This window comes from Panthera leo, chromosome C1, assembly GCF_018350215.1.
Source record: "Panthera leo isolate Ple1 chromosome C1, P.leo_Ple1_pat1.1, whole genome shotgun sequence".
Taxonomy (NCBI): Eukaryota; Metazoa; Chordata; class Mammalia; order Carnivora; family Felidae; genus Panthera; species Panthera leo.
This window is the reverse complement of record NC_056686.1, coordinates 138,018,415-138,046,181: the sequence shown is the minus strand read 5'-3', so window position 1 is coordinate 138,046,181 and position 27,767 is coordinate 138,018,415. Positions and strand designations below refer to the sequence as shown.

General features: G+C 34.2%; 1 protein-coding gene across 13 annotated transcripts in view; it reads left to right on the top strand.

Annotated features, from left to right (window-relative positions):
- ORC4 (origin recognition complex subunit 4) overlaps window positions 1-27,767 on the top strand; it is an 81,778-nt gene that overhangs the window by 33,422 nt on the left and 20,589 nt on the right. For 6 of the 13 annotated variants that reach the window (XM_042948732.1, XM_042948729.1, XM_042948731.1 and 3 more), the window contains 5 exons: window positions 5,159-5,232; window positions 7,787-7,863; window positions 8,451-8,541; window positions 26,119-26,194; window positions 26,654-26,739. In XM_042948732.1, coding sequence (XP_042804666.1) covers window positions 5,176-5,232; window positions 7,787-7,863; window positions 8,451-8,541; window positions 26,119-26,194; window positions 26,654-26,739 — 387 coding nt within the window. In that variant the 5' untranslated portion in view covers window positions 5,159-5,175. Of the gene's footprint in view, window positions 1-5,158; window positions 5,233-7,786; window positions 7,864-8,450; window positions 8,542-9,411; window positions 9,500-14,498; window positions 14,568-26,118; window positions 26,195-26,653; window positions 26,740-27,767 lie in introns of those variants that run through there. The other 7 variants (XM_042948737.1, XM_042948736.1, XM_042948733.1 and 4 more) reach the window with 4 other exon arrangements.

Below are 27,767 nucleotides of genomic sequence, written 5' to 3'. Positions count from 1 at the left end.
TCATGTACTTTATCTTTTGTTACTCTTGTAAGTTCTCGGTTAAATGAATTTCATAAATAATTTAACTATATTTTAACCATTTTGAAATTCCATTGCTGTGACACTACCATGAGATATACTGCATATATTTTACTTGAATTAGAGAATAAGTCATTCTGTATTTTTATAATTTATTATTCTTTTATACTTGGCAGTTTTTTTAGAGTCATGGCATGTAATTGCTAAAAAATTTGAAACTTAGCTAAGGAGTTGATTTAACCTGGCTCTGGCTTCTTTTTTGGCAGCTAGTTTACCTGTGGACATCCTCCACTACCTAGCATGTATTCATTTATCAAATACTTTTCTTGAAAACCAGTTGTATGCCAACATTGTACTGGTTGATTTGGATACAATGATAGGCATAATTTCTGAGCCCTTCTTTTAAGGAGACTGTGATCCAGTGGAGCAAACATATAAGTAAGCACAGAGTTAGTTATATCACACTGTGTGATGATTAAGTTTTATGAAAGGAGAAGATAGCATATATCCTGAAAGCATTTGACGGACACATCCCCTCAGACTTTACCCAGAGTAGGAGTATATAGGGGTATCACAGGAACGTATTCCAGAGGTTGGTATGAAGCAGGATACAAGAATAGTTGAATGTTCAGACAGAATATTAATAGAAGGAGCTAGTAAGTTAAACTGAGAAGCTAGTCACTCAGAGCATTCCATTTATTTATTTATTTATTTATTTATTTATTTATTTATTTATTTATTTATTTTTAACGTTTATTCATTTTTGAAAGATGGAGAGAGACAGAGCATGAGTGGGGGAGGGGCAGAGAGAGAGAGAGGGAGACACAGAATCTGAAGCAGGCTCTAGGCTCTGAGCTGTCTGAGCCACGTGGGGCTCAAACCCATGGACCCCAGGATCATGACCTGAGCAAAAGTCGGATGCTTAACTGACTGAGCCATCCAGGCACTCCATTCCTTTTATTTTTTTTTTAACTTTTATTTTAAATTTTGTTTAAATGTTTTTATTTATTTTTGAGAAAGAGAGAGAGAGAGCACAAGGAGGGGAGTGGCAGAGAGAGGGAGACACATAACCTGAAGCAGGGTCCAGGCTCCGAGCTGTCAGCACAGAGTCCAGCGCAGGGCTTGAACTCGTGAACCACAAGATCATGATCTGAGCTGAAGTCAGACACTTAACTGACTGAGCCACTTAGGTGCTCCCAGACCCTTCCTTTTAAATGGTGTTAGAGAATTTGGAATTCAGAATTTGGGGGCTTGGGGGGAACTGAGGGGTTTTTATGTGAAAGTGGTATCACTAATGAGTATAAGAGTTGGAGACCGATAAAAAAGTTGCTATAGATTTCTGGTCTAGACATGATGTTGATCTAAAGTGGGATCGAAGCAGCTAGTGACAGAAGTGGATTGGGTTGAAATTCTTTAGGCAGTATAATAGGCCAATTGTTACTCCAGCATCTGAGATTGAAAACTGGTGCATTCACTCTAGCAGAACATAATTTGAGAGGAAGGTCCACTGGAAGCTAAAGAAATAATATGAGAGTAAGCCATTCCTTGGAATTACCCATTTCACTGCTCCTTGAAATAGTATCAGTAAGTAATAGTAAGTTGTACCAAAATTCCTACAATTAAATAATTAGAGTCACCCAGGTTCCACCAATATGAGTAATAGTCATGCATAGACATTCAGCTCTTCTTACCCTTTGTCTAGTCCTACTATTTTAGAATAGCAAATAAAATCATATTCTAGAAAGCACAGTAGGAAGTGGAAGTAGTCCCTGGATGCACTGGTATAATTTGAAGAGAAATTCAACCAAGCATACTCTAATAATCAATTTTCAGATAATCAAGATTTAGTTGTACCACTATTATTCATTTCATTTTTTGTCATTAAGCAGTTGGGGGAAAAAAACTTTAAAATTAGAATTGTCTTTTTCTTAAATTTTTATTTTGAAATTATTATAGACTCACAGAAGTTGCAAAAGTAGTACTTAGAGTCCTGTAAACCGGTTTCATCCAGCTTCTGTTAAGGATGACCTCTCGTGTAACTCTATATATAGAGTTAATACGTATAACTCTCGTATAACTATAATGCAATATCAAAATCAGGAAATTAATATTGCTCTAATATTGTTAACGGGACTATGGGTCTTATTTGGTTTTTAAGCAGATTTTACTTGCACTGATTTTTGTATGTCTGTATAATTCTCTGTGATTTGATCCCATGTATAGATTTGTGTGACCACCACCTCAATAAAGATACACAACTGTTCCACCATTACAGAGTAACTCTCCATGCAACCCTTTTGTAGTTATACTCACCCCTGCAACCTTGACTCTGTCTCTTAGCCACTACCACTCTGTTCTTAATCTCTTGTCATTTCAGTTATACCAGTGGATCTTGGGACTCCTTCCACTTCCCTCTGTGCTTTATTTTATTTACTATTCCGAAATAGTAGGACTAGACAAAGTGTAAGAGGAACTAAATATCTATACATGGCTATTAATCATTTTAGTACCAAATGTAAGCTTGGGTGACTACAATTACTGTAGAAGTTTTTAGTACAAATTATTATTCACATTGTTTCAAGAATGTTGTTTAAGTGGAATCATAAAATATGTAATTTTCTTTTGAGGTTGGCTTTTTTTTTTTTTTACTATGGGTAATAAATACTGTTGAGATCCATGTATGTTGTTGCATGTATCAGTAGTTACTCCTCTTTTTTTGCTCAAGTATATTCCCTTATATGGATGGATGTTTGAGTTTGTTAAATTCTGTTGACTCATTGGAGAACATCTGTATTGTTGCCAGTTTGAGGGTTATTATGAGTAAATTTGTAATGAGCATTCACATTACAAGGCTTTAGGTTGAACATAAGTTTTCATTTCTCTGGGATAAATACCCAAGAGTACAGTTGTTTGCTGTGTTGCATGGTAAGAATATATTTAGGTTTTTAAGAAACTGTCAGCAAGAAACTTTGCAGAGTGGCTGTAACCAGTTTGCATTCTCACCAGTAGTTGTGTGAAAAATCCAGTTTCTCTGCATCCTCACCAGCATTTGGTGTTACCTCACTTTTTTATTTTAGCTGTTCTAACAGATATGTATTGATATTTCATTATGGTTTTAATTTGCATTTTCCAAATGGCTAATAATGTTAAACATCTTTCACATGTTTATTTGCCATCCCTATTGCCTCTTCAGTGGAATGTCTGTTTACGTCTTTTGCACATTTTTCTAATTGGATTGTTTCTTTTTTGTTGAATTTTGAAGATGCTTTATATATTGGTCCTTTGTCAAATATGTGGATTACAAATATTTTCTGTCATGCTCTAAAGCTTGTTTTTTTTCTATTAAATTAGAATTGTTTTTTAAAATATACTTTGTTATGGAGTGCAGATTTGACTATTATTTGGAGGGGCAAAACGTATTAAAATTAATCTTTTGACTAAGATTTAATTTACAGCAAGGTAGGCACTGAAGTACTGTGTGTGTTTCTTTCATGAATGATCCCCAAAAGAAGACAAATACATGCTTTTAATGGTTTACTTGAATTATATTTGATGCAAGGAGGCAGATTAGACACCTACCTATGACCTCAGACATTTTACTTAGCTTTCATGAGCATTGTTTTCTTAATCTATGAAATGGGGAAAATACTTTTTAATTCAGTGATAGTTTGAAATAGCTATTATAGCCCTAAAAACAAAAGCATATTGTAAAAGCTCTCCCCCAGTTTTTAAAAATTCAGTCCTCATTTTCTAGTAGGCAATTATTTCATGTTTTTTTTGTGAGTTCAGATGTTGACTTACAGATCTTTTTCGTAGTCAAGAGTATCTTAAACCACAGTGAGGCTGTCATTTCATTTTGCTGAAAGGGTTTTCTAAACCCCACATACAACTCTGATTTAAGGGAAAAAATAATTAAGTAGAATCAAGTAAAAATAATTAATGTAAAGATGCTGAAACAAGGTGCCTTGCATGGACATTAGGCTGATAGAAGGTGCCTTTTAGGGATTAGGTGCCTTCTAGGGGCAGCTGAGAAGACTAATTTTCTCCTAAGAAAAAATATTCTTAAAGGTTAAGACAGCAGTTGATGACTCTGTTTTTGAGTTTCCAGTTTGGGAGCTTGGCACCAGAAGCCAGAGTTTAGGCCCTGGCTACATAGCTTATACAATAAAAGGAAGACAGATTTTCTTGCTATTTATCTGTCATAGCCTTTTTCAGATGTTACCCTGTTAGCATTTCCAGGGAAGCATAAAACAGCATTCCAGGGGTTGGCATCTAATTGTCAGTATGTGAAATTAAAAATATGAGCTAATGAGTTATTAAATGAGGTATATACGAAGCACTTATAACAGTTCCTGGTATATAAGTAAACACTGTTTAAGTTCTTATTACCAGACTAGTAAAGGATTGCTATTGGAAGTCAGTGTGAAAAAAATTAGATCTTTTAACCAAAAGTATTTATCTGTGAATATGTTGCCCTAAAGAAGAATTTTACAAAAGTTATCTTTTTCTTAATAGTATATATATTTTTCATTCCTGCTATCATTCCCAACTTTATTTGGACATTATGCTAAAATGCATCTAATTTTGAAATATACTCAGTTTGGGGATACTGGCAATTAAGTGGAAATCTTTTTAAATGTAATTTGATTACGGGTAAAGAGAAATACAGGCAATTATGGATGTTCAGAGAAGATGCATTTTACCTACTCTCTAATGATTGTGTATGGTTGGTGAATGGAGCAAGAAAGCAAAGGTTTTGTGGAATGTGATGATCCTGTGGGATGGATGGGGAGGGAAACATTCTGTATGAAGGAAGCACATAGTTAAAAAAAAAAAAGTTAAGGAAGGGATGTGAATAGTAGATTGAAGAGAAATGGAGTAGTTGTCTGTAAGAAAGAAAAAATTGACATACATTAAGGTATGAGTTTGAAGTGTATAGCATGATGGTTTGATTTACATATACTGTGAAATGATTATCACACTAGGTTTAGCCCAAATTTTTTGAAGTTTGAGAAATTGGACATTTTCATGTTTTCATGTTTTAAAACTTGTGTTTATTTTGATTCTATGATAGTAAATTCTTAAATAATCTTTTCAAGCCAGTAATGTTTTGTATTCATGCTAATTTATTTTTTTTAAGGATTTCAGTTTGTTGAAATGAGCAGTCGTAAATCAAAGAGTAACAACTTAATACATGCAGAGCTCCTTTCACAGGTTAGTATTTTCATTAATCCTAAGGTCTCGTAACATGCAATGCTGATCAGAGAATTGTCATCTTCTTAACTGGAATTCTCCCTTTAACGTGAAGGGAGAACATAACTCCCTTTCCATTCAAAAGGGTAGAATGCCTTACACTACATTTATTTATTCTTTGTAAGTCTTTGGATAGTTGGAGTGCTAACTTGACTTCTGCCTTCCCAAATGTCTTCTAATTTCCATCTACTTTAATGTAATCTTCAGAGTTTTGGACTTCTTTTGTTAAATTTATTCCTATTTTACTTCTTGTGATGCTGTTATAAATGGGAGTTTTTTTTCTTAATTTTTTTTACTTGTTCATTGTTAGTGTATCTAAGTGAAATTGATTTTTGTATATTACTCTTGTTTCCTGTAGCCTTGCCAGACTTATTAGTTCTAATAGTTTTTAGTGTATTCTTTAGTTTTTTAATATATAAGATCATGTCATCTGCAAATATAGTTTTACTTCTTCCTTTTCAGTCTAGTTGACTTTAATTTTTTTTATTGTCTAATAGCCCCAACTAGAACTTTCAGTGCAATATTGAGTAAAAGTGAAAAGAACATTCTTGTTTCATTTTTTATATTTGGGAAATACATTCATTCTTTCACAATTGATATATATGATGTTAGCTATAGTTTTTGTAGGTACCCTTAATCAGATTGAGGATGCTGTCTTTTTTCCTGGTATGTTGGGTGTTTTTATCATGAAAATTTAATATTAAGTGCATACTGTATTCCAATGGTGAGTATATATGTATGTGTGTCTCCCTTAAGGAATATAGTAGGGAGTGGGTATAATAACTGCTCTGGTATTTCTATTTATCTGGCTTGACCAGAACTGTGTGTTTTTCTAATAAAAACTAAATGTAAGTTATTGGCATCCCTTCATATAAGACCTTACTTTCTTTTTGGAAGGAAAATGTTTAACTCTGTTTCAAAGAAAGTTTTTAGCTGAAGTATAATTTACATATCCTAGTAAAGTGCACAAATTACATACAGTTCAGTTTCTGTACATGTATACACCTATTTAACCTTCATCTCAGATCACTTGAGATTTTTGAACCTTTCACTGTTCACTACAGCTTCACTTCACTTTACCCCTTAGATGTTATACATAGTTCTTGCCTTTCTATTAGACTTTAATGAAGTTTGAGAAAGAAAAAAAAAAGTGAGGTTTATCTTTTGATTTCTAATGATCTTACGTAAGTAGAGAAATAAGCATTATGTTTAGTTGAGTCTCTGTAGATGCTCATTTAAGTGTTTTATAGGTATCAGCTGTTACCTATACAATACCTGTGTTATGTTACAGATGACTGCCTTCTTTAATCTTGAGAACAGGCCTGCCAGAAAATTGTTTCAATTTTGTAGATTAAAAAAATTAACATTTAGAAAAGGCTAACTTTAAAATCCATGTAGTTGACTTCTGGCATCACTCCTTATTCTTTCCCCTTCTTATACAATGATAATATGGATTATTTTATCTCTACTGAATAATTTGCTTTGCTTAGCCTCTGGTACATGGAAACAGGACTCAGATTTATCTTTTTGGTACATGAAGTATCGGTCCAATGTTGTCAGTGTGGGAGAAGCAAATAATCTTGGAAGCTTCTTTCTTCTGATGATGGGACCAAATCTGAAATAGCCTCTTAAGACTTTTGTCCCTGAAAGACCTCTGTAGTAGCAGCAGATTCAGAAACGGAATGCCTTTAATGGTCTATATTTTGAAAAATTATGCTAGATTGTCTGACATAATTTTTTTAAACCCAGTCTAAGCCCTTTTTTCTAAGGCAAACTCAAAATTTAGGCCCTTACAAGATTTTTTTTCTTAATTCATTCCAATGATTCTTCATTTTATAGGTGTAGATGAACACAATTTCTTCCATGTAATTGAGCATTTCCTTATGTGCTGAATTACTACTTTTTTCAATATGTCATTTCTTTCCAATTTATATGCAGTGTTTCTTTAGGCATGGGTCATGCTCCTTTAGTAGTAGTATGTTCTGAATCTAATAGGTCCTCAATAAGTATATAGACTTTTAAACTTTATTTTCTCAAATCCTGACTGTCATGATAGATGTAGATGGATAGGGCTTGAACTAAGCCAGTTTAGATGTGTTTGGTCTCTAGAGATTGAGGTGTGGTTCATGAGCATTATTAGATGACATTACGTTATTAGATTCTTTTGTGTCTTTGTTCCTTGGCTGATATGTTATGTACAAAGTGAAGCAATCATTCATTCACATGCAGTAAAACAGCCCTCCAATTGCTGATGTGGCTAAAGTAATTCTCTTGTTGGATTTCACAAGTAAATTTTCATCTTTCTTCTGGGACTTGGGATAATAAAAAGAAAAAGAAAAAAACCCCACTAATTTTACAACTCATGAAAATGGTACCAGAACTCTTGAACACAAGCTATTTATGGAGGGTTAAATAAATTGATTAATACCTAATTCTGACTGCTATAAATGTGTATTCTCATTTTTTATTTCATGAATAACATTTTCATTTGTATTTACTCACTTTTTTAAATCAGGTACAAAGAGTTTTACGGGAAAGATTTTGTCATCAAAGCCCACATAGTAACTTATTTGGAGTACAAGTACAATACAAGTAAGTTTAGCTATCCCTTTTTCTACTTAAAGATGCCCTTTAGGTTTTTCAAAAACCTACATAGATTTTACGTTACCTTACATGGATTTTATCTTGAATATGGCTAACGTTTTTATAGAGATAAAAAATTTTGCTTTTATACAGAAGCACTGAATATTATAAAGCAAGAGCAGATATGAATGTTTTCATAACAGGAAAGCTCCTTAACTTTGAATCTTTTGTTGTTTCTGTCATCTGGTATTATGGAGACAAATTCTGAGGTCTTGTACCTGATTCTCGAGTGCCAGCTGTGGAGTGAAAGGTTCCAAGAATTGCCACTGTTGTCCCTTGTCCCATATCATCATAAAGCCAAGATATTTCAAACTTAACTTGGTTTCCTCTTGAAGTTTCTAGAGATTCGTATGGACTTACTATCTCTTCCTGTGTTTTTCTGTGTAGGACTATATACAGCATAAGTCAAGTGCCAAGTGGGAGAGAAAAAGGGAATGCCTATTTTCTGTGCATATTCATATTCAGCTTTTAAAAAGTATTATCTAGCAAGTTATTCTAGCTTCCTTTTTAAATGTTGGCTATTTATGTCATTTCAGACACTTAATTGAGCTGCTAAAAAGAACTGCTATCCATGGAGAAAGTAACTCTGTTCTCATTATTGGGCCCCGAGGATCAGGAAAGACCACGGTAAAACTATTGATTTCTGGTATTTCCTTGCTTCTGTAGACATGTGATGATTCTTCTAGCCAATACCGGAAATATCTTTTATTTTCATTATTTTGTTAATTTTGCTTTTGTTTTTTTCTTTAAATCATAGAAGACCTACAAAGCCTTAAAACTTAGGGTGGTATATTTGAATTGAGCATATCCTTTTTACCTTACTTTCCTCCTCAGTAACAAATTTTCATTTGATGTTTTCCCATTGTCTTTTGTCCTTGAAGAATTAGTGATTGCCAGTAGAAACAGCAAATTAGCATTTATTGAGCATGTTTCTTGTGCTTTTTATCTATGTCCTGTACCTTAACTTGTGCTTTTTATCTGTTATCATTTTTATACTAACCCTGTAAGGTAGGCATTGATTCTGTTTATAAATTGGGTAACTATCATACCATGCATTCTTTTCTCCCTACTATTTGATTATTTACTGTTTAATCCTAACTCAAGTAATTTTTTCATTATAGTCCCATCTTCTAGAATTCTTTTCTACTTTCCCTCTATCATATTTCGCTTAGTTACCTCAAAAGCATACTCTTGCTTTTTCCTCTGATTTTGTCTTTTCACATTCTTTTCGATATATGAGACAAATTATAGCTGTTACGTTGAATATATTACTATTAACTTTCAGTACTTGCGCTGCGTAGAATTTCTTTTCTGCTATATTCCATGCAGTGAATTTAGATTTCTCACTAACATAGTTATTTTTATGTGTAGAAGTAAAATTATGTATTAAATAAAATTATGTAAATTATAAGTTAATTATAATTATTAAATTATATTAAGTTAAATTATAAGTAATATTGCTTATTTTGTAACCAATAAATATTGACTGTACATTAGGTAACGTGAGGAAATAAGGACTTTAGTATTTTACTCTTCTCACCCATTTCCAGTATTTGAAGTATATAAGTTGGGAATACAGATCTAGGTAATTTCTTTTCTTTTTTAATCTTGGAATACTTTTTCACATTTATTATATTACAATTATATTTAGAATAATATTTTCATTTTGACTATACTGTATTTGATTCAATCCTTCTCATTTTATATAACCACTATTTTTTTATTCTTGCTTTCTTTATTATGATTTTCCTTTGTGTTTGACTTCAATGCTGTTGGGATAGTTTTAACAAGAGAGCCATGTGATTGGTATGCCTTTGAGCTACTAGAATCTTAAATTCTTAACAATAATATTAACAGTAGAAACACTGAGCAAAGGATATGCACAGAAAGGTCACAGAAAATTAAATACAAATCTGTCTTAAACTTATAAGCGTCTTCAATCTTACTTATAAGTAACAAATTTATTTTTTTTATTTATTTTTTTTAATTTTTTTTTTTTTTTAACGTTTATTTTTGAGACAGACAGAGACAGAGCATGAACAGGGAAGGGGCAGAGAGAGAGGGAGACACAGAATCTGAAACAGGCTCCAGGCTCTGAGCTGTCAGCACAGAGCCTGACGCGGGGCTTGAACTCACAGACCACGAGATCATGACTTGAGCCGAAGTCGGACGCTTAACCGATCAAGTCACCCAGGCGCCCCGATAAGTAACAAATTTAAAGCATTAGCACTTCTGTTTACCAGGATGACAAAACCTGTAAAATTGCGAACACTAAAATTGTGAACTTATAGGAAAATAGACACATGTTCCTATTGGTAGTATAAATTTACATAACTAGAATAAGAGACAGTATCTAACCACATTACAAATTCATGTGCCCTTTGACTCAGCAACAGCATTCTAGGAATTTGTACTTTTTAAATGATGTATATACACTTACTCATTGCAACAACATTTATTGATAGTGAAAGATGAGAAACAACATAAATGTCCATCAACAGAATACCAGTTAATAAATGCCGGTTCATCCATCCATATGATAGATTATTATGCATCAGCAAAAAGTAACATTTGTCTGTAGTCCAGAAAAAAAGGAAAGAGGAAAAAATATCCTATTTGTATTGGTTTGTACAGGCATACCTCATTTTACTTTGCTCTGCTGCACTTTGCATATACCGTGTATTTTACAAATTGAAGATTTTTGGCAACGCTTTGTTGAGCAAGTATGTAGGTACCATTTTTCCAACAGCATGTGGTCATTTTGTGTCTCTGTCCCATCTTGGTAATTCTCAAAATATTTCAAACATATTCATTATTATATGTGTCATGGTGATATGTAAACACTGATCTTTGATGTTACTATTATAATTGTTTTGAGGTGCCAGGAATCATGTGCATATAAGATGGCAAACTTAATGGATTGATGTGTTTGTTCTGACTGCTCCACCCAGCGGCCACTCCCCCATCTCTGTCCCTCTCCTTGGGCCTTCCTATTCCCTAAGATACAACAATATTGACATTAGGCAATTAATAACACTACAGTGGCCTCTAGGTGTTTAAGTGAAGGGGAGAGTCACACATTTTAAATCAAAACACTGTAAATCAAAAGGTAGAGAGGGGCTCCTGGGTGGCTTGGTCGGTTAAGCGTCCAACTTCGGCTCACGTCATGATCTCACGGTCCGTGAGTTTGAGCCCCGTGTCAGGCTCTGTGCTGACAGCTCAGAGCCTGGAGCCTGTTTCAGATTCTGTGTCTCCCTCTCTCTCTGCCCCTCCCCTGTTCATGCTCTGTCTCTCTCTGTCTCAAAAATAAATAAACGTTAAAAAAATAAAAATAAAAAAAAAAACAAATAAATCAAAAGGTAGAAATGATTGAATTTAGTGAAGAAGGCATGTCAGAACCAAGATAAGGTGAAAGCTAGGCTAGGCCTCTTACACTAGTCAAGCAGTGAATACAAAGGAAAAGTTCTTGAAGGAAATTAAAAGTGCTACTTCAGTAAACACACCAGTAGTGAGAAAGTGAAATAGCCCTATTGCTGATATGGAGAAAGTTTTAGTGGCCTACACATTCCCTTAAGCCAAAGCCTAATCCAGAACAAGGCCTTAATTCTGTTCAGTTGTTCAAAGGCTGAGAGAGGTGAGGAAGCTGCAGAAGAAAAGTTTGAAGCTAGCAGAAGTTGGTTCATGAGGTTTAAGGAAAGCAACACCTCCAAAACATAAAAGTGCAAGCGCTGATGTAGGAAAAGGGAGAATGATGAAACACAGACACATATTCTTGTTACAGTTCCTACCCAGAGGTGATACAGACTGCATCTCCTCACAGTTGCCTGGCCAGAGTGTCACATGCTCATACCTAATTTCAAGAGAGCGAAGAAGTGGATTTCTCCTAGATGCCTAGAAGGGATTGCTAGAAGTATTTGGTGAATGTCTGTGATGTTCACCACAGCTAACTTGTTTTTTGTGTGATTTTTCCCTGACTTGATAGTTGTAGAATTTCTTTATCTTAGCAGTGTAAAAATTTCAGACTATAAGCATAGGTCATAAAAACTGATACTGTATAAACTCCCTTAATATGAATTTAGATCTTTTTTCAGTAAAGGTTAATTTTTTTTCCAGTTTTCATTGTTCTGTTATCTTTGGAAAACACATCATCATACAAATGTTTAAAGATTATTTTTAGATATAATGCTTTAATTCTTCAAGAGCTCCATTAGTGATACTCTGAGAAAATGAGATGTAGGAAATCAGTACATTAGACCTATTATTCCATCAAAAACTATGCATCTTGAAACAAAGTGGCATTACAACAGAGAAGTTGTATCTCAGTGGTGTGTATATTAAAGGGTCTAGCCTAAAAATATAACTTGGGTCGCAAGCAAGCAACTGAATTTATTCTGAACTTCATCTTGGAAGTTTGTCCCTAAAAGCATGGAGAAGGTTCAGAAAAAAAAAGAAGTAGAGTTAGTAAACACTTGTAAAGATGTTTAAATACAAATTGAAACTTTACTCATTTAATTAGTAAATTGGCTAAAATAGACCTATTTTTTACCAAAAAAAAATTTAAACATGTAAGAGAGTTCCCTGTTTTTTTTTTCAATATTTATTTATTTTTACTTATTACTTTGTTTTATTTTAATTTACATCCAAGTTAGTTAGCATATACTGCGACAATGATTTCAGGAGTAGATTCCTTAATGCCCCTTACCCATTTAGCCCATCCCCCCTTCCACAACCCTACCAGTAACCCTCTGTTTGTTCTACATATGTAAGAGTCTCTTCTGTTTTGTCCCCCTCCCTTTTTTTATATTATTTTTGCTTCCCTTCCCTTGTGTTCATCTGTTCTGTGTCTTAAAGTCCTCATATGAGTGAAGTCTACGATACTTGTCTTTCTCTGACTAATTTGGCTTAGCATAATACCCTCCAGTTCCATCCATGTAGTTGTAAATGGCAAGATTTCATTCTTTTTGATTGTCGAGTAATACTCCATTGTATATATATGCCACATCTTTATCCATTCATCCATTGATGGACATTTGGAGTCTTTCCATACTTTGGCTATTGTTGATAGTGCACTATAAACATGGGGGTGCATGTGTCCCTTCGAAACAGCATACCTGTATCCCTTGAATAATTACCTAGTAGTGCAATTGCTAGGTTGTAGGGTAGTTCTATTTTTAATTTTTGAGGAACCTCCATACTGTTTTCCAGAGTGACTGCACCAGTTTGCATTACCACCAGCAGCACAAAAGAGATCCTCTTTCTCCGCATCCTCGCCAACATCTGTTGTTGCCTGAGTTGTTAATGTTAGCCATTCTGACAAGTGTAAGGTGGCATCTCATTGTGGTTTTGATTTGTATTTCCCTGATGATGAGTGAAGTTGAGCATTTTTTCGTGTGTCGGTTGGCCGTCTAGATGTCTTCTTTGGAGAAGTGTCTATTCATGTCTTTTGCCCATTTCTTCACTGGATTATTTGTTTTTTGGGTGTTGAGTTGGTAAGTTCTTTATAGATTTTGGATACTAACCCTTTATCTGATATGTCACTTGCATATATCTTCTCCCATTCCATCGGTTGGCTTTTAGTTTTGCTGCTTGTTTCCTTCACTGTGCAGAAGCTTTTTATTTTGATGAGGTCCCAATAGTTCATTTTTGCTTTTTGTTTCCCTTGCCTCTGGAGACGTGTTGAGTGAGAAGTTGCTGTGGCCAAGATCAAAGAGGCTTTTTGCCTGCTTTCTCCTCAAGGATTCTGATGGCTTCCTGTCATATGGTTAGGTCTTTCATCCATTTTGAGTTTATTTATGTGTATCGTGTAAGAAAGTGGTCCAGGTTCATTCTTCTGCATGTCACTGTCCAGTTTCCTCAGCACCACTTGCTGAAGAGACTGTCTTTATTCCATTGGATATTCTTTCCTGCTTTGTCAAAGATTAGTTGGCCATACAAACGTTTGTGGGTCCATTTCGGGGTTCTCTATTCTGTTCCGTTGATCTGAGTGTCTGTTTTTGTGCCAGAGAGTTCCCCTGTTATAACCATCCCTCCCCCCCACCCCCCACATACACACATACAACTTCCCCTGTTATTAACATCTTCCCTTAGCATGGTACATTTGTAGAAATTCATGAACCAGTATTAATATGTTGTCATTAACTAGCGTCTCATAGTTTTCATGAAGGTTCACTCTTTCTGATGTACAATTCTGAGGATTTTAACATATGTATAGTCATGTGTCCAACATTACAGTGTCATACAAAATAATTTTGCCACCCTAAAAATCCAATGTACTTTACCTATTAGTCTTCCCACCCCCAATCCTTGGCAAGCACTAATTTTCTTATTATCACCATGGTTTTGCCTTTTCCAGAATGTCACAGTTGGAATCATAAAATTAAGAAGATTGGCTTCTTCCACTTACCAGTATGAATTTAAGGTTCCTTCATGTCATTTTATGGCTTGATAGGTCATTCCTTTTAATTGTTTAATAATATTCCTTTGTATAGATGTACCACTGTTTATCCATTCACCTATTAAAGGAACTTGATTAGTTCCAATTTTGAGTAGTTCTGAATAAAGCTTTTATAAACACTTGTATGCAGGTTTTTATGTGGACATAATCTTCAACTTAATTGGATAAATACTTGGGAGCAACATTGTTGGATCGTATGGTAAGACTGTTTAGCTTTGTAAGACTGTACTAAGCTGTCTTCCAAAGTGTCAGTACCATTTTGCTTTTTCACCAGCAATTAATAAGAGTTTCTCTTGTTATGCATCCTCATTAGCATTTGGTATTATCGTTGTTTTTAATGTTAGCCATTCTAGTAGGTATGTAGTAGTATCTCAATGCTATTTTTATTTGCAATCTTCTAATTATGTATGATATTAAGTATCTTCATATGCTTATTTTCATCTGTATATCTTTGGTAAGGTATTTTCTGACCATTTTTGAATTGGGTTTATTCATTTCTTATTGATATGTTTTGAGAAGTCTTTGTATATTTTGGATATACCAGCTATGTGTTTTGCAGATACTTTCTCCAAATCTGTGGTTTCTCTTTTAATTCTATTATGAGTTTCCTTGGCAAGCAGTTTTCCCATATCAACTTACCAGTTATTTCTTTCATGGGTTGTGATTTTGGTGTTATATCTAAAACTTCATCACCAAATCCAAGGCCTTCTAGGTTTTTCTCCTATGTGTCCTTCTGGAACTTTTATAGTCGTTGTGTTTTACAGTTGGGTTGGTGATTTATTTTGAGTTAATTTCTTTGAATGGTGTAAGGTCTGTGTCTAAATTCTTTTTCTTTCTTTTTTTTTCTTTTCCTTGTATATGAATGTTTAAATTGTTTCAGCGTTTGTTGACAAGGCCGTCTTTTCTTCACTGAATTACCTTTGCTTCTTTTTCAAAGGTCAGTTGATTGTATTTGTGTCAGTCTGTTTCTGCCTGTCTTGATTACTGTAGCTTTATAGTAAGGCTTAAAGTTAGGCATTGACAGTCTTCCAACTTTGTGTGCTGCTTCAGTATTATTTTGGCTATTCTGGGTACTTTGCCTTTTTATTAACTTTAGAATTTATGTATTTATTTCCAAGTACTGGAATTTTTGTATTCAGTTGTGGGATTTTGTGTTCAATCTATAGATCACAATGGAAAAATTGGTTTCTTAAGTATATTGAATTTTCACATTGATAAACATGGAATATCTTTTCATTTATTTAGGTCTTTCATCAGAGTTTTGTGGTTTTTCTCATATAGATCTTACACATATGTCATTAGATTTATACTAAGTAAATACTTGTGGTGCTAATGTGAGTAGTATGACATTTTTAATTCAGATTCCACCTGCTCATTGCTGATATATACAAAAGCAAATGACTTTGTGTTTTATCTTGTATCGTGCAATCTTGTTGTAATTGATCATTTGTTCCAAAAATTTGTCAATATTTGGGGATTTTCTACAATCATGTCATCTGCAAATGACAGAAAGTTTTTATTTCTTTCCTATTTCCTTTTGTACCTTTTATTTCATTCTCTTGTCTTCCTGCATTTGTCATTCACAGGCTATGTTTAAGCACTGATCATAAAATTAATATTATTCAAAGCCTCTTAATATGAATTTAGGTCTGTTTTCACTGAAGAATAAGTTTATTTTGGGATATTTCTCATTTATTTCTTCTTGTCCTTTCTTAGCATTAGCATATCCAGTTCTTAAGCCTTTGTTCTTATTTCTCTATGTCATTTCTCCATGTTCTTTCTTTTTTTTTTTTTCCCCCCTCAGCATTCTGCAATATCACCAGCGTGATTTTCTTCACCAGCAGTTCCACACTTTGCTTCTTCTAATGTGATACTGCATTTTAGCTTCTAACAGTCCTTCCTACTTGTCTGCCTCCTTGTCATGTACCTTCTTAGTCTGTTGTTTTGTGTTTATCTAAGTCTGGCTTAAACAGCTCAAAATATTTATTTTCTAAAATACACATTTTCAGTACTAATTAGTCTTTTTCATCAGCTTATGTCCTTTATGTAACATAATTTTTATATAAACTCCCATGTTAGTTTTTTCTATTTATTCAAGGTTAAAGAAGAAGACAGCCATTAAGACATAGTATTTATCACTTAATAAAACAGATTGTTCGTGGTATGCTGACAGTTTGTCCCATTGTTGTTACTTCTCAAACCAGAGAGGCCTGTTCTGGTGCTTTAAAGTCACTTATCAAGTCTGACTTTGCTGGAATAGGGAAGAATCCCATACTTGGTATTCCATTTTGTTATGATTTGACTTATTCCTATTGCACTCCAATATTGAGAGGACAGAGAGCCAAGGAGGATTGTTTAACTTTTGTGATTTGTTGTGTGTGGAGTATCCTGAGACATAAAATAGATGATTTTAGACAAGAACTCTTATTAGTATAACTTTTTAAATGTAAATTTTAATTTAATAAGAATACAGTATATTTTTAATACTCTCTTTGGCCAAACTACTTGAAATACAAAAATTTTAAATCTGCAGTCAACTGATAAAGATAACAGAAAGTTAGTGTGATTTACTGTATCTCAAACATTTTATTGAAAAAATACATGTGGTTCCAAATGACAGATTGTATCCTGGAAAATACTTTTCTATACAGAAATTACTGTAGACAAAGAAACAAGCATGTGGTAACAGTAATAGTAGGTAAGCATAAAAATCCCTGATTGCTGGCAGGTCTAAATGAACTATGCCAGTATGTTTGCAAAATTAATTGTTAGCTACAAAGATTGTGGAAATGGGGTAGCCATCTTTGTTATGGTGGTTGGTGTAATATAGTATCAACTAAGTATTTTTAGTATATAATGTAGCTTAAAATATTTGGAAAGATGAAATTGTATACAGTAAAAAATTTACCAGTTACACAATTTGTTAAAAAATTACACAATAGGGGGGCGCCTGGGTGGTTCAGTCGGTTAGGCACCCGACTTTGGCTCAGGTCATGATCTCTCAGTCCGTGAGTTCGAGCCCCACGTCGAGCTCTGTGCTGACAGCTCAGAGCCTGGAGCCTGCTTCAGATTCTGTGTCTCCCTCTCTCTCTGACCCTCCTCCGTTCATGCTCTGTCTCTCTCTGTCTCAAAAATAAACGTTAAAAAAATTAAAAAAAAAATTATACAATAGGTAACACACCAGTCAGTTTTAGCAATATGTGGATTTGAACTAAAATTATTTGAAGACACATATGCTAATACATTTAAATTATCATTTCAGATCACACAAACACATCATGTAAAAATTGTGAGCTGATCTAGACAAATAATAAGTTGTTTAAAGTAAATTTAATGGAAAGAATGTTATAAACTTGTTTTAACTCTTTTAAGTTTTTATTTTAACCACCTGGTGCTCATCACAAATGCACTCCTTTATCCCAACAACTATTCTACCTATCCCCCCAACCACCTCCTCTCTGGTAACCATCAGTTGGTTCTCTAAACTTGAGTCTTTTTCATGGTATGCCTCTCTCTCTTTCTCTCTCTTTCCCTTTGCTTGTTTTGTTAACTCAATTCCACATGAGTGAAATCATATGGTATCTGTCTTTTTCTCTGACTTATTTCACTCAGCATTATCCCTCCATGCATGTCATTGCAAAAGGCAAGATTTGATTCTTTTTTAATGGCTGAATAATATTCCATTGTGTGTGTATACCATGTCTTCTTTATCCATTCATCTATCAATGGACACTTTACTTCCATAATTTGGCAGTTGTAAATAATGCTATATAAACATGGGGTGTGTGTATCTCTTTGAATTAGTGTTTTTGTATTCTTTAGGGAAATATCCACTGGTATATTTGTTGGATTGTAGGTTAGTTCTCTTTTAACTTTTTGAGGAACCTCATATTATCTTTCACAGTAGCTGTACCAATTTGCTTTCCCACCAACAGTGCATGAGGGTTCCTTTTGCTCCACATCCTTGCCAGCACCTGTTCTTTTTTTTTATTCTAACCATTCTGGCAGGTGTGAAATGATATCTCCTTGTGGTTTTGATTTGCATTTCCTTGATGCTGAGTGATGTTGAGCATCTTTCAATGGGTTTGTTGGCCATCTGTATGTTTTCCTTGGGGAAATATCTGTCTTCTGTCCATTTGTAAATTGGATTATTTGTTTTTGGGGTGTTGGGTTGTATCAGCTCTTTATATATTTTGGATACTAACGCTTTATCAGATATGTCATTTGCAGATATCTTCTCTCATTCAGTAGGTTGCCTTGTAGTTTTGTTGGTTTTCTTCACCATCCAGAAGCTTTACATTTTGATATAGTCCCAATAGTTTATTTTTGCTTTTTTTTTTTTTTTTTCCTTGTCTCAGGGGGAGCTATTTAGAAAGAAGTTCCTAAAGGCCAGTGTCAGAGAAATTACTATCTGTGCTTTCTTGTAGAATTTTTACAGTTTCAGATCTCACATTTAGGTCTTTAGTAGATTTTGAGTCTATTTTTGCATATGGTATAAGAGAGTGGTCCAGTTTCATTCTTCTGCATGTTTCTGTCCAATTTTCCCAGCACCATTTTTTGTTTCTTAATTTTTTTTAATGTTTTTATTTATTTTTGAGACAGAGAGAGCCAGATCATGAGCAGGGGAGGGGCAGAGAGAGAGGGAGACACAGAATCCGAAGCAGGCTCCAGGCTCTGAGCTGTCAGCACAGAGCCCAACACAGGGCTCGAACTCACAGACTGTTAGATCATGACCTGAGCCGAAGTTGGATGCTCAACCAACTGAGCCACCCAGGTGCCCCCATTTTTTGAAGACATTATCTTTTTCCTTTTGGATATTCTTTCCCACTTTGTCGAAGATTAATGGACCATATAATTGTGGGTTTATTTCTGGGTTTTCTATTCCATTGGTCTGCATGTCTATTTTTGTACCAGTACCATACTGTCTTGATTACTGCAGCCTTGTAATGTAACTTGAAGTCTGGAATTGTGATGCCTCCAGCTTTGCTTTTAAGATTGCTTTGGCTATTTGGGGTCTTCTGTGGTTGCATAGACAATTTAGGATTATTTGTTCTAGCTCTGTTAAAAATGCTTAGTATTTTGACAGGAACTACATTAAATGCATATTGCTTTGGGTAGTTTAGACATTTTAACAATATTCTTACAATCCATGAGCATAGAATGTCTTCCTATCTCTTTGTGTCCTCTTCATTTTCTTTCATCAGTGCTTTATAGTTTTCAGGGACCAGATTTGTCACCTCTTTGGTTATGTTTATCCTAGATATCTTACTCTTTTTGGTGCAATTGTAAATGGTATTGTTTTCTTAATTTCTCTTTCTACTGCTTCGTATAGAAATGCAATGGAGATCTGTACATTGATTTTATATCTTGCCACTTTACTGACTTCATTTATTTTAGCAGCTTTTTGTTGGAGTCTTTTGGGTTTTCTATATAGAGTATCATGTCATCTGTAAATAAGTGAAAAGTTTTACTGCTTCCTTACTGTTTTGAATGCCTTTTATTTCTTTATATTTTCTGATTGCTGTGGCTAGGACTTCCAGTAGTATGTTGAATACAAGTGTTGAATACAAAGACATCTTTTGTGTTGTTCCTGACCTTAAGGGAAAGGCTTTCAGTTCCTCCTCTATTTTATGTTTAGGTATGTTTCCTCTAAACCTACTTCATTGAGGGTTTTTATCATGAATAGATGTTGTACTTTGCCAAATGCTTTCTCTGCATCTACTAAAATAATCATATGGTTCTTATTCTTTATCTTATTGATGTGCTGTATCATGTTGATTGATTTGCAAATAGTGAACCGCCCTTGCAACCCAGCATTAAATCCCGCTTGATTGTGGTGAATAATTTTTTTTAATGTATTGTTGGATTCTGTTTGCTGGTATTATGTTGAGAATTTTTGCATCTGTATTCATCAGAGATCTTGGCCTGTAGTTGTTTTTGTGATGTCTTTATCTAGTTTCGGTGTCAGGATAATGCTGTCCTCATAGAATGAATTTGAAGTTTTCCTTCCTTTTTTATTTTTTGGAATGTTTGAGAAGCATAGGTATTAACTGTTCTTCAAATGATTGTAGAATTTGAGAAGCCAAGTGGCTCTGGACTTTTGTTTCCTGGGAGTTTTTTTGATTACTGATGTAATTTTCTCACTGGTTATTAGTCTGTTCAAATTTTCTGTTCTTCCTGTGTCAGTTTTGGTAGGTTACATGTTTCTAGGAATTTACCTATTTCTTCTAGGCTGTCCAATGTTGGCATGTAGTTTTTCATATTGTTCTATGAATGTTTATATTTCTGTGGTGTTTGTTATTTCTCCTCTCTCGTTTTTGATTTTATTTATTTGGTTTTTTTCTTTTTTTTTTTTTTTTTTTCCTGGTAAGTGTGGCTAGAGGCTTACCAGTTTTATCATTTTTTTTCCCCCAAAGAACAAGCTCTTGGTTTCATTGATCTGTTCTATTGTTTTTTTGGTTTCTATATCATTTATTTCTGCTCTAATCTTTATTATTTCCTTCCTTTGCTGGTTTTAGGTTTTTTTGTTCTTTTTAGCTCCTTTAGGTGTAAGATTATTTACTTGAGATTTATCTTGCTTCTTGAGGTAGGCCTGTAGGCTCATATTGCTATAAACTTCCCTCTTAAAACTGTGTCCCACAGGTGTGAACCATTATATTTTCATATTTATTTGTTTCCATGTGCTTTTTTATTTCCTTCTTTGATTTCCTGGTTGACCCATTCATTGTTCAGTAGCATGTTAGTTAACCTCCATGTATTTGTGGTTTTCTGAGATTTTTTTCTTTGTGGTTGACGTATAGTTTCATAATGTTGTTTTCATAAAAGATACACGGTATGACTTTAATTTGTTGAGGCTTGTTTTGTGGCCTAATATTTGGAGATCTGTTTTGGAGAAAGTTCCATGTGTGCTTGAGAAGGATGTGTATTCTGCTATTTTTGGATGGAATGTTAATATATCTGCTAAATCTTTCTGGTCCAATGTATCATTCCAAGTCATTGTCCTTGTTGATTTTCCGTTTAGATGATCTGTACATTGATGTCAGTGGGGTGTTAAAGTCCCCTACTGTTGTATTATTATTGATTCATTCCTTTATGTTTGTTATTAAATGTTTTATGTATTGGAGTGCTCCCATGTTGGATGTGTAAATATTTACAATTATTATAGTCTATTGGATTGTTCCCTTAATTGTTACATAGTGTCTTTCTTGGTCTCTTGTTAACAGTCTTTGATTTAAAGCCAATATAAGTATTGCTACTCTGGCTTTCTTTTGACATCCATTTACATGATAAATGTTTCTCCATCCCCTCACTTTCAATCTGCAGGTGTGTTTAGGTCTAAAATGTGTCTCTTGTACACATCATATAGATGGGTCTTGGGGTTTTTTGTCCATTCTGTTACCCTCTGTCTGTTTATTGGAGTCTTTAGTCCATTTACATTCATTTACATTTACATTGGAGTTTTTAGTCCATTTACATTCAAAGTTATTATTGATATGCATTTGTTGCCGTTTTATTACTTGTTCTGTGGTTGTTTCTGAAGATTTTCTGATTTTTTCTTTTCTCTCTCATGGTTTGCTGATTTCTTTAATGATATGTTTGGATTTCTTCTCTTTATTCTTTGCATATTTATTAGTGGTTTTTGATTTGTGGTTACCATTAGGTTTGTATATAACATCTTCGGCATAGAGCAGCCTGTATACAAGTTGATGGTTGTTTAAGTTTGAACCCATTCTTTACTCTTCGTCTCCCCGTGTTTTAGATATGTGGTGTCATATTTTATATCCTTTCATTTTGTGAATTCCTTTACTGATTTTTTTTTTACAGGAATATTCATTTTTACTATTTTTGTGTTTCCTACCTTCATGCTGTCATTTTGGTCTTCCTTTATTTACACTCAAAGAGACCCCTTTAATATTTTCTGCAGGGCTGGTTTAGTGGTCATGAACTCCTTTAATTTTTGTTTGTCTGACAAACTCACTCTTTCCTTCTATTCTGATAGCCTTGCAGGAAAGAGTATTCTTGGCTGCAGATATTTCCCATTCAGCAGTTTGCATATAACATGGCACTCCTTTCTGGATTGGAAAGTTTCTGCTGAAAAATTCTCTGGTAGCCTTATGGTATTTCCTTTGTATATAACTGTCTATCTTTATCTTGTCACTTTTAATATTTTTTCCTTTACCACTGTATTTTCCCATTTTAATTACATATGTCTTGGTGTGGATCTACTTTTGTTGCTTTTGTTGGGGTTTCTTTGTGCCTCCTAGATCTGGATATCTGTTTCCTTCCCCAAATTAAGGAAGTTTTCAGCTATTATTTCTCCAAATAAATTCTTTACTCCCTTTTCTCTGTGCTCCTGGGACTCCTGTAATATGAATGTTATTACATTTGATGGAGACATTGAAATTCTCTACATCTGTTCTCATTTTCCATAATTCTTTTTTCTTTCTTTTGTTCAGCTTGATTATTTTCCATTACTCTGTCTTCCGGGTCATTAATTAGTTCCTCTTCTTCCAGCCTGCAGTTTATTCCATCAAGCATGTTTCTCATTTCATTTATTGAGTCCTTTTTCTGTGCTGTGTTACTTCTTATCTCTGTGTTAATGGTCTCATTGATGTGCTCCACTCTTTTCTCAAGTCCGGTAAGTATACTTGTAATCATTGCTTTAAATTTTCTTTTATCTGTTTCACTTAGGTTTTTTGCCATGTCCTTGTCCTGTTACCTCATTTGGGAGAAATTCTTCTGTCTTCCCATTTTGTATAAGTCTCAGTGTCTATGTGTGAGGGAAGTCAGCTACTTCTCCTATTTTTGAGGGCAATGGCTTTATGAAGAAGAGGTCCTGTGGTGCCCTGTAGTATAGTGTCCCTTCTTCCCCAGGACCTGGCACTTCCAGCAATGCTAAGTGTACTCTGCTGTTGTGTGGTCCTGATAGTTTTATGCTTCAGGGCAGTCATCTACAGATGCCTATTGTGGGCAGTGTTTGGTCCCTGCCCTGAATGTAGTGCATTTTAACTAAATGTGTTCTGGTCTGCTTTGTGAAATAACCTGTCACCACCATCACCTAAACTGCAGCTTTGCAAAACTTACCAGATAGGAGCCATAGTATTGGCACGGGTTTGGGCCAGTCTTGTAGGAGAGGGGGCCTGCCATGCTGTGACCTAGGCAAGAGTGACTAGGAAGGTTGTTTTCCCCAGATTGTGAGGGGGTGGGTGGGGCTTGGTATAAGCAAGTTAGGTAATGAGTGTGGGCCCAAGACTGTTTTTTGCTGGTAGCTCTGTATTCTGACAGGCAGGTGAGGTAATTGGTACCTGCCAGTTCCTTTTTACCTGGAGGTCTCTCTCTCTCTCTGAATGCCCTCACTCTGGAACATTCTCAGAGAGGAGTAGCTAACCTCCCTACAGTGTGCCCCGGGCACTATCCAGATTGGTTTTTGCAAGCTGTGTCCATAGGCTGTTTGCCCAGCCTTCTCTCCAAGAGCAGTCCCAGTGTCCCAGTCCCAGCTTTCCCTGAGCCAAGCATGCTGACCTTTAGAACTCCAGGCTTTAAGCCCCACTGGTTGCAAGAACTCAAGAAATTCAGGCCCTCTCACTTTCCAAGCCAATTGCTGTGGGGATTCATTTCCTGTATACTTCCCTATGTGTTAGCCTGTCTCTTGCCCTTCTCCAGATGGTAACTTCCTCCCTACCCCATTGGCTACGATACATTTTTCTCCCAAGTTGATTCTCCATACTTCCTACCTCCTTTGATGTAGCCTCCTCTCTACCTTTATTTGTGGAGGGTTTGTTTTTTTTTTTTTTTTTGTTTGTTTTTTTTTGCCAGTTTTCAGGTTGATTTCTGGGGTATTTAGGATGATTTGATTGTTAGAGATATGAAGTTTGTATTACCTGGGGACGAACTCTTACGATAGACTCATACTTAATCTAAAGGCCAAGAAGTGCCACCTCATTTTCTAATGGTTCTCTATAAAGAATGTCACTTCTTACTAGGCTTTATTTCATAGTATGTCACTTAATATTTTGAGATTATCCCTTTTTTAGAGGACTTAGTTTAACTATGATCTGACATAGAGTTCCGTTTGTTTTTAAAACAGTACAGATATACCAGAATGGCTAGTATGTTTGATACCATATTGTGAAACTTAATAATTTAAGATGATATTTACTTCTTCCTATTTCACAAAGATGTTGTAGTGACAAATAGAATATTGCAAATACAAATAGTATTTTGTTTTTCAAAATGGCTTACCAGTTGTTCCATTGGTTTTTTTTGTTTTTTGAATAATTCTTTTGTCCTCACTAAATTTTGATACCAACTTTAGTAATTTAATTTTGTATACACAGCCTATTTTGGGCGACCATTTATTTTGTAATAGTCCTTTCTATTTTAATATTAGAAGGAGTAGTCCTTCATCATTGCTCTTCCTTTTAAAAGCTTTTTTGCTTTTCTTAGTTGTGTTCATTTTTAAATTTAAAAAAATGAATGCAATATTAATGTGAAGAGATGTATATTATATTGCAGTGTAATTGTGATATCACAAGTCAAAAGAATAGAGAATAGAAAGTATGTGGCATAGGAATCTGTAGTTATACAAATCCGAAACTTTATAATTAAAACAGTTTAAGATGGTATAACACTTTGTGAGTGTATTTTTAGTAGTAATTATATTAGTAGTAGTAATTTTCTTATTACAAGCTCTACGTTTCTTTAATAGGGTCTTGTTCTGTGTACGGTAGTGTCCTCTCACCCATAGGGCATACATTTCAAGACTCCAGTGAATGACTGAAACCACAGAGATAGTAACACACCCTATATGTACTGTTATTTTTTATGCATATATACCTTTGGGAACGTGTAATGTATAAATAAGGCACAGTCAGAGATAAAAAATAAATAGTAATAAAATAGAATAGTTATAACAAATACAGTGAGTTATTTCAGTGAGGTGTCTCTCTCAAAGTATCGTTTTGTCCTTTACCCTTGTGATGATGTAAGATGATAAAATGCCTACATGATGAGATTAGGTTAGGTGAATGATGTAGGCATTTTTATGTAACATTAGGCTACTATTGACCTTTTGACCATAACGTCAAAAGGAGGATTCATCTGCTTCCACACTAATGGAAATTGAAACTGTGGATGAGGGATGGGTACTATACCTAGCAACTAACAGAGGGGCCATCTCTTTTTCAGGTTATCCTCTTGGTAGTTTTTACTTTTCCAGTTGTTATTTCATGGTAACATACAGAGTAGTTAACAGTATTTCATAGAAATCGATATATTGATTGGGGTTGATTTTTGTAGTCATTTGATACAAGTGACTTAATGTGACTTAACAGACAAATATGTCTTTGTAAACTTGAGGGTTGTTTTTATTTCATGGTAACATACAGAGTAGTTAACAGTATTTCATAGAAATCGATATATTGATTGGGGTTGATTTTTGTAATCATTTGATACATGTGACTTATGTGACTTAACAGACAAATATGTCTTTGTAAACTTGACGGTTGTTTATAAACATTTATTAGTTTGGGGAGATGATTGAGAGAGTGTGACATCAGTCTTGTCTCTGGCATCTTGAGTCGGACATTAGATGTTCTACTTAAACCTTTCTTTTATCTGAATAATGTGCAAATTTATTTGTTTCAAATGATATTTTTATTATGTTCTGTTTCTATTATTCATAGTTTAAAAAAATACAAGCTTATGATTTTTATCTAAATATTCCATAAACTTTTTTTAATACCACTTAGTTAATAAACCATGCTTTGAAAGAACTAATGGAAATAGAAGAAGTGAGTGAGAATGTATTACAAGTTCACCTAAATGGTAAGTATGTCATAATTTTGCCATTGGAAATGATATAAGCCATGTGAGCTTTTTATAATACAAAACCTAATTTACCTAAAATGTTTAAAGGTGGATGACAATTATATTTTAAAAACATGATTCATGTTTAACAACTTCCACTTTAAAGTACCATATGCATTATTTTTAGAAACTAAAATAATAATAATAATAATAATATATAAAGGAGGCACATAAGGACTCTTGTTTTTTGTCTTTCTTTTCTTAAAAGAATCCCGAGGTAGATAGTTCTTTAAGTCTACCACATCTTCATTGCTGTGCTTCAAAAAGGAAGTAATGTAAACAAACAGGCTTTTGACTTTTTTCTTTTTAGTTAAATTTAAAAAGCGTTAGAAAACTTACTTGACTGGAAAATAACCTGTGCTCTATCAAATAAATATTTCATTTTAATTAAATATTTTTAAATGGACTTTATTTCAGGACTGCTGCAGATCAATGATAAAATTGCCCTAAAGGAAATCACAAGACAGTTAAATCTGGAAAATGTAGTTGGAGATAAAGTTTTTGTAAGTATCGTTTCTATTCCTTTATTAAATAGGCTTTAATGTTTGCATGGCATAGATATTTTTATATTTTTGAAAGACTAGGGCAGGTTCAGAGATTCTAAATTGAAATCTGAAATATTCTTGTCATAAAAAAGTATAATGTTCTAGGATGCATTTATTCATATCTTTATATTTAGATTTTTTTAAGTAGATCACACTATAAAATAGTCAAGAAATCCGTGTTTCTGTAGATATTATCTGAGTTTGTTTCTTTACGTGTTAAGAGAAATATCTTGATTCTCTGTCCTTGGAGGTAGATTAATACATTTTTTAAAGTACTACACTCTAGCAGTCTGTTTTTAGTCTTTCGAGACTTGGGTAGCTAGGTGTAATGGAAAATGTGCTGAATTTGAAGCTATGAAATGTGGATTTGAGCCTTGTCTTGAAACTATTGACTACATGGCCATCATGGCTAGTATCTCTGAAGTTGAGATTTCTCATCTGTGTTAAATGTGCATTATCTTCTCATACTTCACAGATTTATTCTAAAGACAAAAGGGCGCATTGAACATAATTTATATTTGAAAAATGCTGGGTTTGTGATGTACTATACAAATTTCAGTTATCTCTTACAAATGTCAGTTATCTCTTACTATTAAAATGTTTTCAGAAACTTATTTATACCTCATTATTGTAGCAGCTTGGAATCTCAGGATTGGTGAACATCAGTTACTTAAATGAAACTGATCAGCAGTGTTCTGGAACTTTTATTAAAATGTTTACCCTATCACTTTATTTATAGGGTTCAAGAGAAACATTAATTTATAGCTACCTTAACTTTCATAATGAAATGACTACCTCTCCTACTGCTTACTCAATTAAAGTGGGTTGTATACATCCCAGGTTCATTTTCTGCTCACTGGTGATCATACAGTACTATCACTCTAAAATGTATACTCTTTTCTGCAATGGCATAGCCATAGTTGTAAGCCTCTTTCGTAATTACTTATAAAAAGTTGAGCCAATCATGTGTTATCCTTCTACACTGT